Source organism: Lynx canadensis, chromosome F1 (genome assembly GCF_007474595.2).
Source record: "Lynx canadensis isolate LIC74 chromosome F1, mLynCan4.pri.v2, whole genome shotgun sequence".
NCBI classification, from domain to species: Eukaryota; Metazoa; Chordata; class Mammalia; order Carnivora; family Felidae; genus Lynx; species Lynx canadensis.
In genome coordinates, this window is record NC_044319.2 from 23241054 (window position 1) to 23260354 (window position 19301).

Here is a 19301-nt window from a genome sequence, read left to right on the forward strand (position 1 = left end):
TCTGGGTATAAGACAAACATATCGAAGTTAAGAGCTGGTAATAAGCAATTAAAAATGTAAAAGAAAAAAGATTCCATTCATAAGAACAAGACAAATCCATATGAAATTGGGTTTAGGAATAAATCTAACAAATATGTGCAAAAATCTTCATGAATAAAAATGACAAAATGTCATCAAAGAGCATTAAAGAAGCCTTGACTAAATGAAGAGATATGCCATGCTAATGAATGAGAACAGGGCTGCTGTCTACAATGACTCAGGATGTTCATAGCAGGAGGCTCCTAACTAAAGAATGGTTAGCAGAGGTCAAAACCAGCCTGTGCTGCATTCTTCACTCATGTGAGGCTGGCTGTAGGAAAGGGTAGCTTTTCCTAGTTTGCACGTAAATGCTGTCTGGGCTAGCAGCAATCTTAGATGGGAAGATTATATCATAAAACTATCAGCCTCATAATAATCACAGATTCACTGTTTTTCCAATCAAAATCCTGACATTGTTTTTCTGTGGGACTTGACATAATTCACTCTATGGAAGAGCATTGGCTAAAGAATATCTAAGACAATTTGAAGAAGAACGAAGTGGGAAGACTTTACACTCCTGATGGCAGAAATTCTCATTTTTTTAAATGTTTATTTATCTTTGAGAGATAGAGTGGGGGAGGAGCAGAGTGAGGGAAACACAGAATCTGAAGCGGGCTCCAGGGTCTGAGCTGTCAGCACAGAGCCCAACATGGGGCTCGAACTCATGAAGCGTGAGATTGTGACCTGAGTTGAAGTCAGATGCTTAACCAACTGAGACACCCAAGTGCCCCCAGAAATTCGTATTACCACTATAATAATTAAGACAGTATGGTACCAATAGCACAGGGATAGACAATAGACCAATGGAATAGACTAGAGAGCTCAAAAGCAACCTATTCAAACTTGGAATATATCAGAAATAGGCACATGTTGGAAGAAATGCAAAATAAATATTGCTGGAATAATTAGTTATCTGTAGGGTAAAGTATGGATTCATGGCTCATAATCCACACAGAAATTAATTCCAGGTTGTAAAAAGCCTTGTGCTAACATCCTTTTAGAAGAACATGAGGGAGAATATCAGTATGAAGACAATAGCAAGGAAGGATTTCCTAAACCAGACACTAAAAACACAAACCAGAGAGAATAAGATAGTTACATCTGACTTCATTAAACTTTAAAACTGTTCTTCAACACTGTAATCCAAGGGAAAAGACAAGCCACAGATGGGGAAAAGACAACAGAAATGTTTTTATCTGAGAAGGATTCATACCTAAAATTGACAGATAATACCTATGTATCAGTAAGAAGAAGATGTATGGAGAAAGGATGTGAATTCATAGAATAAGAAACCTGACTGGCCAATAAATATATGGAAAAGTGCTCAACTCACTATTACTTTGATAAATGTAAATTAAGGTACCATTTTCTACAGATCAAAATAGACAAAAATGTATAAGTGGGACAATACTTAGAGTTTCTAAAGATGTGGGAGGAAGGAAGTTCTTATATGCTGGTGGTAGGGTGTGAATTACACAGCTTCCCCCCCCCCCCCCCCGCTGGCGTCCCCCAGAGAGAAATTTGGCAATATCAAGTGCAGATGAAGATGCTCGCACTTTGCCCCAATATTCTATACATACACTCTAGAGAAACTAATACTTATGACCCATTTACATTCACAACAGCATTGATTAGAAGAGCAAAAGAGGAAATAAGTGAGAGGCCCATCAACAAGGAGACAGATAAATCGTGAGATGTGTTAGAAGTATAGATATCCGTTAAAATGAATACACTAGAAATACATATCACACATATACATGATATACATATACATGACATATATGTGATCTACCTATCTGCCTTAAGCAAGCTGCAGAATGAGAGGCAAAGTTGTCAGAAAATATGCATAACAATGCTATTAGTTATACATGGATATATGTATTGATATTTACCTATGTTGTAAGAATCTAAAATGACTTATAGGAATAAATACCGCTTTGAGTATAGTGATGCCTAGTCATGTTGTGGGGCAGGGTAGAGGGGGCTACAAACGTGGCTGTAATGTTTTGTTTCATCTTTTGTTAGCAAATATGGTATATGTTAAGATTTTGTTTAGCTGGATGGTAGGAATATATATTCTTCACTTTATGTTCTATATGCTTGAAATAGTTCATAATTAAAGAAAACACAGACATAGGCAAAACCTTCTTATTAGTGGCAACACATCTCATCTCTTGACTCATATAAAGTAGGAAACAGAGAAGAGAGCAGGAAAACTTTGTTGAAGACATTTCAGATATCATGTGGATGATAGGCCTGGTTCACAGCAGTACCTTTTAACCTTGATTTGGTACAAAACACATTCTTAATCAGTAAATAAGAAAATCTACCTAATTAGTGCATTTCCCAGGGAGCCTTATGTTATTAGTCAGCAAAGACTGTAGCTTTAATTGAAACAGTGATGCCATTTAATTGGAACACCTGAATGAGATTAAGGGGTGCTCAGTTAAGGTCAATTCGTTTCCCCTGTGCCCAGAGCCTTGCTGGGTCTCTGCCTTCTTGCTGGCAACTTCTGCCAACTGGGATGTATCTGAGCCAAATGCTTTTACTGTCCTTCATAAATCATTTAATGGAATGTTTTAAATACAGATTCCATGTATTTCCGAATGTATTCTGAAAGACATTGGCATGCTGATTGTACTGATAAATTTAGAACTCATTATATTGAAGCACTAGACATTTGCATTGCTTTTAATTTGTTACTGACCCAATGGTTTAATATGTATAGATTAAATGAAATAAATTGGTAATTGTTTTGGGACTCAATAATGTATTTGGTTGGTTATATCTGTATTAGTCAGGGTTCTCCAGAGAAACAGAACCAACAGAAGAAATAGAGAGATTTTTTTTAAATAAGGAATTTGGAAAAAAAGAAAATAAAAATAAAGAAAGGAATTGGCTCATGGGATTATGGAGGCTGATGAGTCCCAAGATCTGAGGTCAGCAAGGTGGAGACCCAGAAGAGCTGAAGGCTAGCTCCACCATGAAAGCCAGCATGCTAGAAGCCCAGGAAGAGACAATGTTTCAGTCCAAGTTGAAAGGCAAGAAAAAAAAACAATGTCCCAGCTCAGGGAAGCTAGAAAGAAGGAAATTCCCTCTTGCTCAACCTTTTTGTTTTATTCAGGCTTTCAACTGATTGGATGAGGCCCACCCAACATTGGGGATGGCAATCTTCGTTTTTTATTTACCTATTCAAATATTAACCTCATCCAGAAACACCCTCACCGACACATCCAGAGTATCTGGGCACCCCATGGCTCAGTAAAGTTGACACACAAAATTGGCCGTAACAAAAATCTTTCTACTCAAATTTAAGATCATTTCACAAGGCTTCCTGACAATATGGTTTTTATTACCAAAGATTATTTACATTCCTCCATTAATAAAAAAAGGAGTGCTTGAATTCTATAAAAATCAATGTAGTATTTAGTAGAAAGAAAAACTCTGCTAAAAACACTGACACTGACTGGGGTGCCTGGGTGGCTCAGTTGGTTAAGCGTTTGACTTTGGCTCAGGTCATGATCTCACTACTTATGAGTTCGAGCCCCACATCAGGCTCTATGCTGACAGCTTGGAGCCTGGGACTTGCTTCAGATTCTGTTTCTGTCTCTCTGCCCCTCCTCTGCACTATCTCTCTGTCTCTCAAATATAAAATAAAACATTTTTAAAAATTGACATTGATTTATTTAAAAAACTTTTTTTAATGTTTATTTATTTTTGAGAGAGAAAGAGAGGTGAGCAGGGGAGGGTTAGAGAGAGAGGGAGACACAGAATCCGAAGCAGGCTCCAGACTCTGAGCTGTCAGCAGAGAGCCTGACGCGGGGCTTGAACTCACGACCCGTGAGATCATGGCTTGAGCCAAAGTCAGATGCTTAGACTGAGCCATCCAGGTGCCCCCAAAAATTGACATTGATTTAAAAAAAACATTTTACAAATGTTCTGTTACTCAGTAGTTTTATGACCACGGGACAATTAATTTCTTGATCTGAAAATAGGAGGACATTGGAATTTATTATTATGATCCCACCTAGCTCTGGAGGTCTGTAACTTTGATCTTTTCATTAATATGTGGAAGTTGGAATGTGATTGGCATTGGCATATCTGTGCTACCGTCCAGATGAACTCAAGTTGCTTTCTTAGGGATATTGTGGAAGGCAGTCCCAGTTATTTATAGTTCTTTTTCATATTTAATTTCCTTGGTGCCTGTAATGACTAGTTTAGAGTAAATGAATCTCACCTGTGAGGACTGGACTCCAAACAGAGCTAAACTTAGAAAGTTTCAGGACATTTGTTAAGGACCATGTAAAATTACTTTATAGAAGAACAATTTCCATAGAAAAAATGGGGTTTCCATAGAACTTGATACTATCTAAATAGTTATTTCTATTAGAGAGTTAATGGGCCTTTTTCTGTCTCCTTTTTTAGAGCATCACATATAATCGCTTTGGATAATTTTTCACTAATGTACATTACACAAGAATATTTTAATTTCGTGATTAACTATTTTGCTGGCAACAGATTGTCAAAAAAGCATGTGATGAGCTGTATTTTAGACTGTGCTAGATCTGACTTTATTATTGGAGATACTTGGGTTGTTATCAAGAAAATTGTATTCAGAGGACACAGTGCCTGACTGAATTAAGTGGATAGGAATGAGAACCATTTTGGCAGTTCTTAAATTCTTGTGAGGATAAGTTAGAGCATGCTAAAATAATTTTCACTAATGAGTACTTTATCTGCCTTGTAAATAGTTTCAGAAAGTTAGCTAGCTTACAGAAATGTTGACTAGTTTATGAAGTTCTACCTGCACCTTCCTAAGCCTAGCATTATCATCTTTCATTTTCCTAGCCAAGTCACTCCTACTTATCGTTACCCATATACCCAGACTAACAAAACACGTATCTGGGCCCCAAATACAGTTCTCTAAAAAATGCACTTTTTTTTACACGAATGGTATAGATTCTTGAGAGAGAAGTAGAAACTATAGTAGAAAGCATTTCAAGCAAATATACTTCTGTGTGAGGAAAAGAAAAATGGAATGAAAGAAAAAAAGAATATAATTAGGAAAATAAAGAGAAACCTGGAAGAGACACCAGGACCTATTGTGTTGGAAGGGGAATCACTTAGTAAAATTCCTAGGCTTGTTGCCTGGTTTATTTTAAGTCTGGCCTGATTTCTTTTAATGTGCATATTGTGTTCATTTATACGGTCGCAATCTCAAAGCAAAGGATAGGATATTTTCAGGATTCTGGAATAATCTGAGAGCCTCTGATAAAATATGTGCAAAAAATTTTAATAACTATAATTAGACTCAAAAGGAGCAAAGGAAATCTCATTTCAGTTTGTGAATTTCAGCTATGTATTTCTTCAAAACCAAAAAAGGCTGTCTAATGGGCAACCATGATTCCTTCTGAATTCATACTTCTTGTGATGCTTTCTGAAAAAGTAGCTGTGTCAGATTGGTTTAATTTTATTTTTCACACACTTCCCTCTCATATTTATGAGGAAAAAGACAGCCAATCTGCAGCTTCCTTTGGGGACATTAGACAGCTTAGAGAAGTGGCAAAATAAACAAGATTTATTCTCATCAGATGTGTCATGGGAAAACTGGAAGCATGCTGTGAGGTAATGGCAAAATAATCTTGAAAATTTCCAAGCACGTTTTTCCAAATGAAATGAAATTTAAAGTTAGCTTTCATCTAATTATGGCTAAAGAAAAATGCGTACATAAAAATACAGGTATATTTATATACACACCTATCTTCCAACAATACTATTATAATTTCTTCCTCTAAAAAAAGAGGAGGGCAGACTTAAGGTCTCAAAGTTCTAGAAAGCTGTTCACTGGAATAGCTGACCACAGGGATTTTAAATTTTCCCTTGGATAAGGTAATGGGCATTGGAATGTATAGCACGGTAGTGTTTTTCCCTTTCTTGGTGTCTCCTCCATTTCTCTTACTTTTATTAACCTGTGAGGGTATTGTTCTAGCAAATCCCTAGTATAGATGGGCACCTTAATTTATTTCAGTGCTGTGGCCATTTGTAGAAAACATTGTTCTTATTTCTGCTGTTAACCTTCAAAATAAAGCTGCCAGTTATTTTACCAGAAAAAGATGGGTTTTATTCAGGAATAGCAGAGAATTGCAATCTGGGACAAGCAAGCTATGGCAAAATCATAAGCAAATCCACTGAACAAAGGGGAGAGGAACACTTTTTTATAGAGGTAAAGGGGAAGTTGGGAAGGCTGTCATAAACAAAAAATCCATTGGAGTAAACTGGGAGTGGAAGTAGAGTGATTTTTCATTGGTTGAGTTGTGACTTTCTCCCATTGGCGGGGCTATTGCTAGGGGAGGAGGAAAGCTTTTCTTCTTCCTGTTGGGATAGTAAAGTAGTATCCGTCAGCAAGGTCCATCTACTCCTATTGGATTTGCAATTAATGAAGAGTGGTAGGGTGTGAGAGTTCCCCTGCCAAACCTCCTGACTCCGTTTTAGTTAGGTTTTCCTTTTTGAATTTTCACACTGTTCACCCACTGGAGTTGGTGTCTGGCCCTTACATAGCATCTGTAAGTACATGCGGATTCATGGAATGCTCTTAACAGGTCAAGCTTTGTGGCCGTATTAAAGATACTGGGCCCATTTTTAGAACAGGGATTGCAAAAAATTGAAGGTCTTTAACAGTGCAAAGGCAAGTATATTGCAAGCCTAACTCAGAGTTTTGGATCTCTATGAGTTTTGGAAACGAGGAAACTGTTCTTTGTTTATTCCTAAGCATGTCTGTTTTCTATCCAGAGGGTCCTGGCGTGATTTTGAAATATTTAATATAAGCTCTTGGGAGAGTTCTATGTTTCTCTTCTGGGTATTAATATCTGAAGTAAATCATAGAGAACATAAGTTGGTTTATATATTTCTTGTTTTTAACACAAAGTAGAGTTCCTGCCATATAAATTTCAGAGAGTTGATGGGATTAAGGCTGCCCATGAAGAATTTTTTACTTTTCCTATGGAATCTGTTCAAAAACATCACTGTGCTTAAGCACACACACACACACACACACACACACACACACACACACACACCATTTAGTTCAATTATGGAGAATCCAATTTATCCCCATTCTCTAAGGCATTTACTGGAAGAGAGAGTCCTTGGGCATTATTCTGTGTAATTAGATTTTTGTACCTTTGTATTGTGAATTGGGATTTCTGATTTCTCCACCCTAAGGTGCACAGTGATGATGCTCAGAAGCCTGAGACTATAACTGATGTTATAATTCATCAGGACTTTTAAACTTTTATAATTTAAGAAACTCTGGGGGAAAAACAATAGTGGGTATTATACTCTATTTTATAAATATTTAAAATATTTTTTAGAGCTACTTCTCTTATTCCCCCAAATTAATCTTTTTTTGTGTGTAATGTTTATTTATTATTGAGAGACAGAGACAGAGTGCTAGTGTGGGAGGGGCAGAGAGAGAGAGAGGGAGACACAGAACCCGAGGCAGGCTCCAGGCTCTGAGCTAGCACAGAGCCTGACGCGGGGCTTGAACCTACAGACCGTGAGATCATGACCTGAGCCGAAGTTGGATGCTTAACTGACTGAGCCACCCAGGTGTCCCCTCCCCCAAATTAATCTTCACCAGAAACCTCAACAGTGTTTACGAAAATGTGTCAAAGGCTTAATTAATCCTCTTCTAATGTCTGGATTTGGCTCGGTTTTCAGGAAATAGCCACTTTGTTAAAATAAATCCATTTTTTAAAAATGTTTATTTTTCTTCTTCATAGTAACAATAAAAATGTGACATCTGAAAATAGCGATTTTTGGAAGGTAATATAGGGAAAAAAACCAAAGATGAAATGTTAAGTAAATAAAACTGGGCACAAAATACAATATTCTCAAACTATTAAAAAATAATTATAAAAAATATTAGAAGGAAATATAGCAAAATAATGTTTGGATTGTTTATATCTTTCACTACCTATCAGCTGTTTTTCTAAAAGTATTTGAAGCAGGGATAAATATATTTCAGAGAAGATTTTAGAACAGGTTATGGTTGTATTGACAGTGCAGATGATGGGAAAACTAGAAATAATCCACTATAAACAGTATCTTTCAAGAAAGAAAACTAGTGATAAAGACTAGATTTAAGTTGAATTACTACAGATCTGGAAGGTTAGCAAAAAAACTTCTAGAATAAAAAAATATACAAATCTATTCAGACTTCATGTAAGTTTTACCTAGCCACTTATATACTTCCCATGATTACAGACTGGTCAAGAAAAATAAACAAACTAAGGAAGGTGTTTGTTCGTAAATAATTCTCCACATCTAATTTCATGGACAAAATTCATCTAAAAGTTTAAAAGGAATTAATCAGGGGGCGCTTGGGTGGCTCAGTCAGTTAAGCATCTGCCTTTGGCTCAGGTCATGATCTCATGATTGATGAGTTTGAGCCTCTTGTCGGGCTCTGTGCTGACAGCTCAGAGCCCAGAGCCTGCTTCTGACTCTGTGTCTCTCCCCGCCCCCCTCTCCCTCCCCTGTTTGTGCTCTCTTTCACACTCAAAAATGAATAAACATTAAAAAAATTTTTTTTGAAAAGGAGTTAATCAATAAGAGTCTTATTTTTTTTGAAAAAACAAACGAGTTTGAGCTTTGAAAGTGTATATTTTTAATAACAAATATTCAAACTGAGAATTGGGCCTTTCTCCTTTCTGGGGACATTGGCATGGGTTTCAAGATTATGATGCATTGTACTTTGCTTTATTCTTAAATATTTACTCAAACATTCTTTCATTCATTCAACAAATATTTGCTAAGTACATAAATATAGTATATACCCTTGGAGGAGAGATAAGCTATATTTAAACAGCTGTAGCAAAGTGGAGCACAGTTTTGGGAGAACACAAACGAAGGTGAGATTGTTTCCACCTGGGGAGAGCCAAAAAAGCCTCTGTTGGGGTTGGAATTTCCATCTGGGCTTGAAGGATCTGAAAGTGGCTGGCAGGGCGTTTAGCGGGAGAAAGGAGGGGTGAAGGCATGTACAGGGGACAAGGAGATTTCATTTGAGTAGGAGAGGTAGAAAATAAAGACAATTGAGGCCAGATCATGGGGCCTTTGGTACTGGGCTAAGTGGTTACTACTCTGGGCAATGGGGAACTGTTGAAGTTTTTATGAAGGTAGTGACAATGATCTTGTAGCAACGTGTCAAATGAAACTTGTCAGACCAGGACCAAGAGGATTGTACCTCTGTGACTATGAGGAATGCCTCTTACGGTTTTCAAGAGTTCCCTGGGAGCATTAAGGGCAAGACTTGGATCTGAAGGACAATTTCCTACCCTACCGTCTGGGCCTTGTTAACTTGTGCTAGCTTTCTCGTGAGTGGAACCATGGTGGCCAGCTTGGACTCAGCCTCTCATGTTCTGCTCCGTCAGCCCTGGACTCACTCTGGCCACTCCCCAGAATCTGTCTTGGCCACACTGACCAAGCTTTGGCTTACTTCCCATAATCCTCCAGGCTCTGTGTATCAGCACTGGCATTCCCAACTCCCACTCTGGCTTTGACTTTTTTGTTCCTCTTTTGGAGCTGAGAGCTAGTATGCTTTTGGTGGTTTTTTGGTTTTTTGTTTTGTTTTGTTTTGTTTTTTTGTTTTTTTCTGCTGTGATTAATACTGAGGGCAGATTAAGAGACTTTTATGGTGTTGAAGCTGTACTGGTTTGGGTGGGGGCAACAGGGTGGATCAACAAATATTGTGGGAATAGAAGTGACAAGATCCAGGGGCACTTGGGTGGCTCAGTCAGTTAAGCCTCTGACTTCAGCTCAGGTCGTGATCTCACAGTTTGCGGGTTCAAGCCCTGAATCAGGCTCTGTGCTGACAGCTCAGAGCCTGGAGCCTGCTTCAGATTCTGTGTCTCCTCCCCCTCTCTGCCCCTCCCCTGCTCATGTACATGTGTGCTCTCAGTAACACGATGAGATTGCTCCTCTGTCTTCATTTAAAAAAAATTTTTTTCAACGTTTTTTATTTATTTTTGGGACAGAGAGAGACAGAGCATGAACGGGGGAGGGGCAGAGAGAGAGGGAGACACAGAATCGGAAACAGGCTCCAGGCTCTGAGCCATCAGCCCAGAGCCCGACTCGGGGCTCGAACTCACGGAGCGCGAGATCTTGACCTGGCTGAAGTCGGCCGCTTAACCGACTGTGCCACCCAGGCATCCCACTGTCTTCATTTTATACGAGGAGGGGAGTTAACTTGTGTAAGGCCCCACTGCTGGTGAGTAGCTGAGATGGCACCCAAAGCCATGTTTGTCCATTTTCCTAACCACGGTGGTGTTTTGCCCCAACACCAGGCTTTTATTTATTTATTTATTTTATTTTATTTTTGGGACAGAGAGAGACAGAGCATGAACGGGGGAGGGACAGAGAGAGACAGAGCATGAACGGGGGAGGGGCAGAGAGAGAGGGAGACACAGAATCGGAAACAGGCTCCAGGCTCTAAGCCATCAGCCCAGAGCCTGACGCGGGGCTCGAACTCACGGACCGCGAGATCGTGACCTGGCTGAAGTCGGCCGCTTAACCGACTGCGCCACCCAGGCGCCCCCCAGGCTTTTATTTAAATGTCAAGATCCCTACTTAGGTGTTCCTTTGTTTGGGTTTAGATAGGCTTAATCTAAAATCGAGATACATTTTGGGAATCACTTGAGGTTCTTTTCCCCCTAGAACTTATGATAGTTAGCTGTTTCATTCACATTTTGAACCAGTCGTTAGGTTAATTACCATAGAAAGCTGTGGTCCCTTTTTTATAAATGCTGCCTGGTGGAAGATGTGTTGGTACTCAAATCACAGAAGCATTTTTTCTCATACATTGGGAGGGAGTGGTGGCATCATCACACCTCAGTAGAGGCAGGGCATCCTTGACTGAGGCTTTGTGATGTGGCAGGAAATCAAGTTTCAAAGCTTTGTAGAGCTCATCATAAAATGGCATCCACCTTCTTTCATTTAAATCCAAGTGCTTGCAAGAGTGCAAAAATTAGTGTCATAAATTAGCAGGCTGCCCTTCTGCGAGACAAAATAGTGGTCACTTGGACCCAAAGGGCAGATTTTGTTAATTGTTTCTATGTTTCGGTGAGGTGAGGCTCATTCTCATTGTGGGAATTCCTAAAGATATCCCACTCCTATGTAAGAAAATTATAGACAAGGATATAGAATTTTATTTCTTATGCACTATATAAAAGCTAAAAAAATATTAACCAATTAGATAATTATAAAGCCTAAGTATATTAGTATTATGCAAATACTGATTAATAGTAATACCATAGACTCACAGAGCAAGCAAAAGCATGCTGATTCAAATTATAGGAGCTTTTATTTGCATTTCTACAGAACCTATTATTAGTGGGTCTCAACACACCTTTCAAGTAATAGTTATTAAAGCCCATAAGTATGACCAAAAAAGGTCATTTTATTGAGGGAATAAGGAAGAACTCCCCCTTTCTTCATACAGAGTAGATCTAAATGCCTGATCTAAAGTAGGATTCTCTATAGAAAGAGTATTCATACACTATGGGTGTCTGGGGCTATGATTCCATACGTATAGAAGTTGGCAGCTATGAATTCAAGGTTCTCATATTGAGTATCTCAATCTATGTGGTTAGAACTCTTCACTTATTTTTGAAATTTTATATGCATAATAGCTCTAAACAAATCTTGCCAGTATATTTTAATATTTCTCTGTGACTATATCAAATTTGAAAACAAAAATTATGCGAAGCTCACATGAAAATATTTTAAAATATTTTGGAATTGTTATAGCACATTAATTTTTTTCTCAAGATTATATCTTATTCCAAGGACTAACAGCTTGTAAGCACAGCCAGTGAGACCTGTGTTTATTTCTCTACTTTGTAGCAAGTCCTTGAAAGGTGAGGATTTCTAATCTGTCTGGGAATATTCCTTTGCCTTTTCTCCCCTATTTCTTTTTCTCCTTTCCCTCCTTTGCAACTTAACCTACTCTCTAAAGCTAATAAGCACAGGTTGGAAAAGTTCAAGAATATTCCTAGTGCCTGACCCTCCTCTTTCTCCATCTTGAGTCCTCAAACTACCCCTCTTCCCCCCATGATTGATCCTAAGCTTCATTTTCTTCTGGTGCTAAGTCATCATAATGCAGTTGTTGGTCACTATTGTAAGGCAGCTGTACTTCCAGGGTTGTACTTCAATGTCATGTAGATTTCAAGAAAAGCATGAACTAGTGAGTACTTTCCTTTATAGTTAGGGACACTGGAGCCTGGAGAGAATGAGGGACTTGACTGAGGACATCCAGCTGATTTCTGTCTCCCTGGAATTGGGACCACAGCTCAGGTCTCTAGACTCTTAAAGTGTTTTCCTCTACCTCATAGTAATTATATAAGGCTTTGAGTCACACAAAAAATTTAAACCAGAAACATAGGAGCAGAACTAGAAGAAACAGTTGGTCGATTTTATCCAGGGCTGTGGGTCAGTGAGATGAGGTGGAACCTCAAGGATCGAAGGAAGAATGGAATGATGTGTGTGCAGAGTTGAAATGGTGGCCCCTGGGATTACTGCGTAGGAGTTGGATGACTGGAGGTAGAGGGGAATGAAGAACAAGCTGGAGTGGAGAACCGGATAAGGTAGAATGGTAGTCATAGAGGGATTTAGAAGGATGACTGAGTTTATAGCCAAGGCAATGGGTTGTTGATGTAAGATGAAGAAAAATTCTATTGGTTACTGGATGGATGGTCCTTAGGGACAGCAGAGACTCTCAAGATGACGTCAGAAGGGGAGGGAGAGATACAGGCACGTATGGCAATTTGCAAAGTTCTCAGGAAATGTGAACTAACAAATCCCTGGAAAACAGTGGTATTAGTGGGGTAGATATGTGTCTAGTTTGTAAGAGATGCCACATTTCTAAATTCTAATTTTCTTATTTTTTCTAGGGAAAACTGAGGCTACCATCAAAAACTTCAGTCCCTTCTATAGTCGTCAGTACTCTGTGGCCTTCTGCAATCATGTTCGCAGTGAAGTGGAACAGCAAAGAGATTTAACATCACAATTTTTGAAGACCAAGGTAACCCGTGGACATTTGGTTGGCAAATATCTCCCACTGAAGAATGCTTTATAACATACCATGTTTCAGAAATAAACAGTAATTTGAATGGCAGTTCAAAAAAATCTGTCCCTAAGAAAAAAATCTGTTCTCAAATCATTTCATGCTCAAAAAACGTTATTTGCCTGGAAGTTAGAATGTGTGATTCCTTGCTGATGGTGTAATCCATATGAAAAGAAACCTAGCATGGTCAGTTTTATTGTTTTTCCCACATTGATGCTTTAATATCAGGAAATTGGACTTGCTGTAGTGAGTTCAATAAAAAAAAAGTCATAATTTCAGTGCCTTGGACTATGGGCATTTTTGTTTTGGTCATTGATCAACCGTGATCTTCTCTTCTAATCCCCTAACTTACTCTTTCTCCCTTGCTCCATCATAATAATTACCTACAACCTCAACAAATATGTATTGATAACCTACTATGTGCCAGGCCCTACTCTAAAATTGGGGATCAAGACAAATTCTCTGCTTTCCTGTTTATATTCAAAAGTAGGAGACAGTAAACAAATAAATAAACATATATCAGGGGATATCAGGTGCTAAGGAATGCTTCCAAGAAAAATAAAGCAGAAGTCTTATTTTAGAGAAGATGGTCAGAGAAGCCCCCTGTGGAGGTGAAATTTGAGCAGACACTCAAGTGAAATAAGAGTAGGTAGGCTGGGTGAATATCTGTGGGATAAGGAGCAACAAGTGCAAAGGCCCTGCAGGAGCCATAAGCACATCAGGAAGGCTATGTGCTGAGAGCAGTGTGAGCAAGAGACAAGGGATGATAAATGATTACAGAGTGAAAGGGAAAGACCAGACCATGTAGGAGCTGTAGACTGTGATAAGGGTTTCTTTTTTTTTTTTCTTAAGTTTATTTATTTACTTTGAGAGAGAGAGAGAGAGAGAGAGAGAGAGAGTGCACAAGTGGGGGAGGAGCAGAGAGAAGGAGAGACAGAATCCCAAGCAGGCTCCATGCCCTCAGCACACAGCCCAGTGCAGGGCTTGAACTCATGAACCTGTGAGATCATGACCTGAGCCGAGATCAAGAGTCAGATGTTTAACAGACTGTGCCACCCAGGCACCCCAAGTGTTTTTATTTTAAATGTGAAGAGAAGTTATTGGAGGGTATTGAATACAAAGTGACTTACAATTTTAGGTGACTTCTCTGGCCTCTCTGCAGTGAATAGACTATGGAGAGGGATAAGAAAGGAACTTGGAGACTGGTAAGGAGGAGCCGGTAGCAGAGCAAGAGAAGGGTGAAGGCAAACTGGACTTGGGAATCAGGAGTTCTCTTTTGACCATGTAAGTTTGAGATGGTTATTTGATTTACACCCATGAAAATATTGAATAGGTAGTTGAATTCTCTCGTCTGCAGCTCAGTGGAGAGGTAGAAACTAGAGAATAGATATTTGGTAGCTGTTAGCTTATAACTGGTATTAGGCCATGGGACATAATAAGGGAGAGTATCAATAGAGAAAAGAAGATATTCCACAACCAAGCCCTAGAAAAGGAAAAGGATCCAGCAAGGCGGACGGACAAGAAATAGTCTGTGCAGGAGGAGAAAATCAGGAAAGAGGAATGTGCCAGAAGACCAATAAAGAAGGGCTTACAAGAAAGAGGGAGTGATAAACAGGTCAGATACTGCTGAGAGGTTGAGTGAATTGACCAATAGATTTAGCCACATGAGTGTGTAGGGATAACTGAGTGTTATCCCCATAAAACAGTGATTTTTAGGGAGTTTGTTACTCACAATGTAGGAAGTTTGTTAAAAACGCAAAGTTTGGTCCATAACCCCCAGAGATTCTGATATAGTAAGTCTAGAGTAAGGCCACATTTTAACAAGCATATCAATTGATTTAAGCGGCCCAGGTTAAAAAAAATGCACATAAAACTATAGAGTTCAGCCTATATATCGGTTCAATCTCATTTAAAGAGAAAAGTGAGATTCTCTCTTACCTGTTAATGAGGCAAGATAGGAAACTGCCTCTTTATCTGTCAGGACAGAATAAATTCAGAAGGCAATTTAGTTCATCCCTTAGCCAATTCTTACAAAGATTAGCCTATCTATCTTCTCCATATGGTTCATGTAAATTTTGCTTGAAAGTGGAGGGATACGTTTCTAGAGGCACTTTGATTTTTTTAATAAAGGGAAAATAGATGTAAATTCAGTGACATGTGCAAGACAGGAGGCCCATTCCTATATTCTGAGATAATACAGGAATTATACCATGACACAGGATGTGAATTATTCCCTACACAGTTAACCCAAAGGGAGACCTAACTAAGAATCTAACAGAGACTCCCCTACAGCTCGTATGTCACCAGGGTTAAGGAGAACTCCTCAAACTTTTTACTTAAGTACAAAGGTAGAACTGAGGTTTGCTGGCTTGCCTGCTCGATCTTCAGCCAGAGGGCAAACAAGGTCTCCTTGAGGAGCATGGGGATGTGTTTACAGCCAGGATCCCCAGGGCTTTTGGATCTGGGAAGCCCATTGAACACTGACCCTCAAGACTACACCTGACAGTGTGATGAATAGGGGAGCAGCCTTTTAAATCTCCTATTTTTGGGCATGTTCAAGGTGTTGGGGTAGATAGCCACAACTCACACTTAACTACCTCACTCCCTCTCTTCTGGAGTTTATGACAGATTCATTAAGTGCCACATATATACAAAGCACAACCTTATTCCTATAATCCCGATTCTACCATCTACTTCTCTTCTTGTAGCCTAATGGAGGGAAATGGAAGTCACAAAAATATCAATAAGACAAATATTTGCATTTGGTCAGAGGGAGTAGGAAGGGGAAGTGTGGAGGGAGGTGGGGAAGGCAACAATTTTCTCAGGATCTCACAAGATCTCAACTATCACAAGATAGTTTCCTAAAATAGTCCTTGAACTGCCATGCACAGACTTAGTTGGTAGCATGCTGTGTGTGTTATCTTTTGTTGTAATAATTAATTATATTCACCTTATTTAAAGCCACCACTGGAGCCTGGAACTGTTCTGTATGAAGCAGAGCTATCACAGTTTGCTGAAGACATAAAGAAGTGGAAGGAGCGGTACATTGTGGTTAAAAATGATTTTGCTGTGGAGAGCTATGAGAACAAAGAGGTAAAATATTTCCTAGTTTTCACTGGTTCTTGCACCATTTTCAAACATGGGCCGGGTTGATTGACATGCCCTCTCCTTTGAGACTGATTCGGTCAGTAAGCACTCACTCATGCAGATACTCACTTCAGTTAACATGTTTACTGAATACCTGGTATATGCCAAGTGTCCTAGAAGGTTCTGAGCATATAACAGCAGCTGAGAAAGATGCATGCAGTCTATTGGGCAAGGTAGACTTGGAACAAGTAATTGCAAGTGAGCCTGAAGATAAGTTACACTGAATGACCAATGCAGGGGCCTTTACTGTGATCATTCAGCTTTGAGATCTTTTTCAGTCACTGCCTGATATCTCCCCCTCTCTGCTCAGTGTCTCCATATCTTCCTACTGTTAAGCCTCCTATGTGACAAGCGTCTGAGGAATTAACTTACTAAGACTATGACTGAATTTGTCTGGTTGCTAAGAATTCAGACATTTCCATACTTTATGCCGCTTACACTTAATGGATTTCATTTAACTTTTTTCTGCTTATCATATTATTTTCCTATAAAATAATTAGATTATTAGCTAATATAATATGTCTGTAAACTACAGAGAAAACGTGAGGTAACGTGTAAAGCGCCTAGCACGTGAGAGGACTTCAGTCTTTATTGGTTCCCATTTTTTTCCCCATGGAAGGAGGTAATTTGGCCTAAGAGGAAAGAACCCTGGGCAGTGAATTTGAAAAACTGAAGTTTAGGTTGGGCCTCAATTAAAGCGGAGAGTCAGGCTGAATGATCCCATTGGTTCCTTCCAGATCTCGCACTGTACGCATTTTTAGTTTACATCGATCCTCAAGCTCCTTTTGAAATGAATGGTTACTGTTCAAACAGTTCAAGGTAGTAACAGGTTTAAAACTGCTTTCTTGACTCAGTTCAAGAGTACTTGGCACAACCTCCATGGATACTTTGAGTAATACTTCTGATGCTAAATCATTAGGAAGAGGCTTTAGACTGACAGGTCAATGTGTTTCCTTTCCATTTCTGATGGAAAGTAGAAACAAAATACAGTTCAAACTTATTCCACAGGCTACCAGGCAATGCTCAAGTGCTCTCTTAAGTAGTCTTACTCTTTCAACATTCATTAAGCTAATATCTTCTCTGCTTATTGCTTATCTATATGAGGACTTTATTTAACACCTGATTTGCTCTCAGAAGCACATTGTCAATGCACTACATACAATAATGATAATAATAACAAATCATCTCATATTTTGGATGGCGCATTACAATGTTCTTTCAGGGAAGCTTGAGAAGAGGCAGTTATAGCATCATGGTTAATATAATGCACGTTGAATCACACCTTTGCCGGTTACTAGATATGTGTCCTTGCGTAAATTGTACATCTCCTTGAGCCTCATTTTTCTCATATGTAAAATGGTGAGCATGATCCCTTCATCACAATGTTGTTGTGAGCATCAAACAAATGCATGCATTGAGGCACTTAACATATGGCCAGGCACTGGCAGAGCCCAATGTAGTGCTGTGGCGGTTTGATTACTGCTAACTAATTGGGAGAAAACACAATAGAGTTTGCTCTTGGATTTATTAGGGTTTTCACCACATTTGGTGCTAACTGAAATTTTAATTTTGGATCAGATTTTGGTGGTTTTTTTTCTTCCTCTTTTCATTTTTTCAAGCTTGCCCCTTCCACTTGCGATTTATGGACTGTATTGTTTGCTTTGCTTTACTTGTCATTTTTTAAAAATGTTTATTTATTTTGAGAGTGGGAGTGGGAGAGGGGCAGAGAGAGAAGGAGAGAGAGAATCCCAAGCAATCTCTGTGCTGTTATGCATAGCCCAATGCAGGGCTCGATCCCACAAACTGTGAGATCATGACCTGAGCTAAAATCAAGAGTTGTACACTCAGCCGACTGAGCCACCCAGGTGTCCCTGCTCATCGTTTTTAGTTTTATTTTTATTTAAAAAATTATTTTTCATAGTTTTTATTTTTGTTATTTTTTTAAATGTTTTTGTTTTTGAGATAGGGAGAGACAGAGCATGAGCAGGGGAGGGGCAGAGAGAGAGGGAGACACAGAATCTGAAGCAGGCTCTAGGCTCTGAGCCGTCAGCACAGAGCCCCACGCGGGGCTTGAACTCATGGGCTGTGAGATCATGACCCGAGCTGACGTCAGACGCTTAACCAACTGAGCCACCCACACGCCCCTGTTTTTCATCGTTTTTAAGTAAACTTGCTCAGTTTGTTAAGATATGGTCACTGAATTTGATAATAACTACATATTTTTTTTAAAACTTGGAAATTTAAAAAACGCCCATGCAGTTTGCCATAATTCCTCAAGGTTTTAATAATATCCTGTTTTTTAATTTATAGAAGGGCATTTTTAAAAAAATTATACCTAAGAGGGGCGCCAGGGTGGCTCAGTCAGTTAGGTGTTCTACTTCAGCTCAGGTCATGATTTTGCGGTTTCTGAGTTCGAGCCCCACGTCAGGCTCTGTGCTGACAGCTCGGAGCCTGGAGCCTGCTTTGGATTCTGTGTCTCCCTCTCTCTCTGCCCCTCCCCCACTTGTGCTCTGTCTCTCTCTATCAAAAATAAATAAAATGTAAAAAAAAATTTTTTTTTAATTATACCTAAGAGTTATATATTAAGTACCTATAAATTGCCTATTGCCTATTATTTCATTGAGAGTCCATTTTTGGCAGGTAATTAAGCAGGAGAAAATGAAGCATTCTCATTTGATAATCAGGCCCTACTTCCTGTCCACTTTCTGGACAGACCGGGGTGTGATTCCTGAATTTGTCACCAACTTACTACTGGGCTACTGGCAACTTATTTGAGCTTCATTTTCCTCATTTATAAAATGGAGATAATAACTAATTCATAGCGCTCTTTTTTTTTTTCAGCTATTTATTTTTTTTTTTATTTATTTTTTTTATATATGAAATTTATTGACAAATTGGTTTCCATACAACACCCAGTGCTCATCCCAAAAGGTGCCCTCTTCAATACCCATCACCCACC

The 19301-nt window shown here is 39.1% G+C and overlaps 1 protein-coding gene across 1 annotated transcript in view; it reads left to right on the top strand.

Annotated features, from left to right (window-relative positions):
* Positions 1-19301, top strand: part of NIBAN1 (niban apoptosis regulator 1) — a 152870-nt gene that overhangs the window by 51472 nt on the left and 82097 nt on the right. The window contains exons 2-3 of the mRNA XM_030302408.1: positions 13023-13153; positions 16157-16288. Of these exons, the coding sequence (XP_030158268.1) occupies positions 13023-13153; positions 16157-16288 (263 nt within the window). The remainder of the gene's footprint in view (positions 1-13022; positions 13154-16156; positions 16289-19301) is intronic.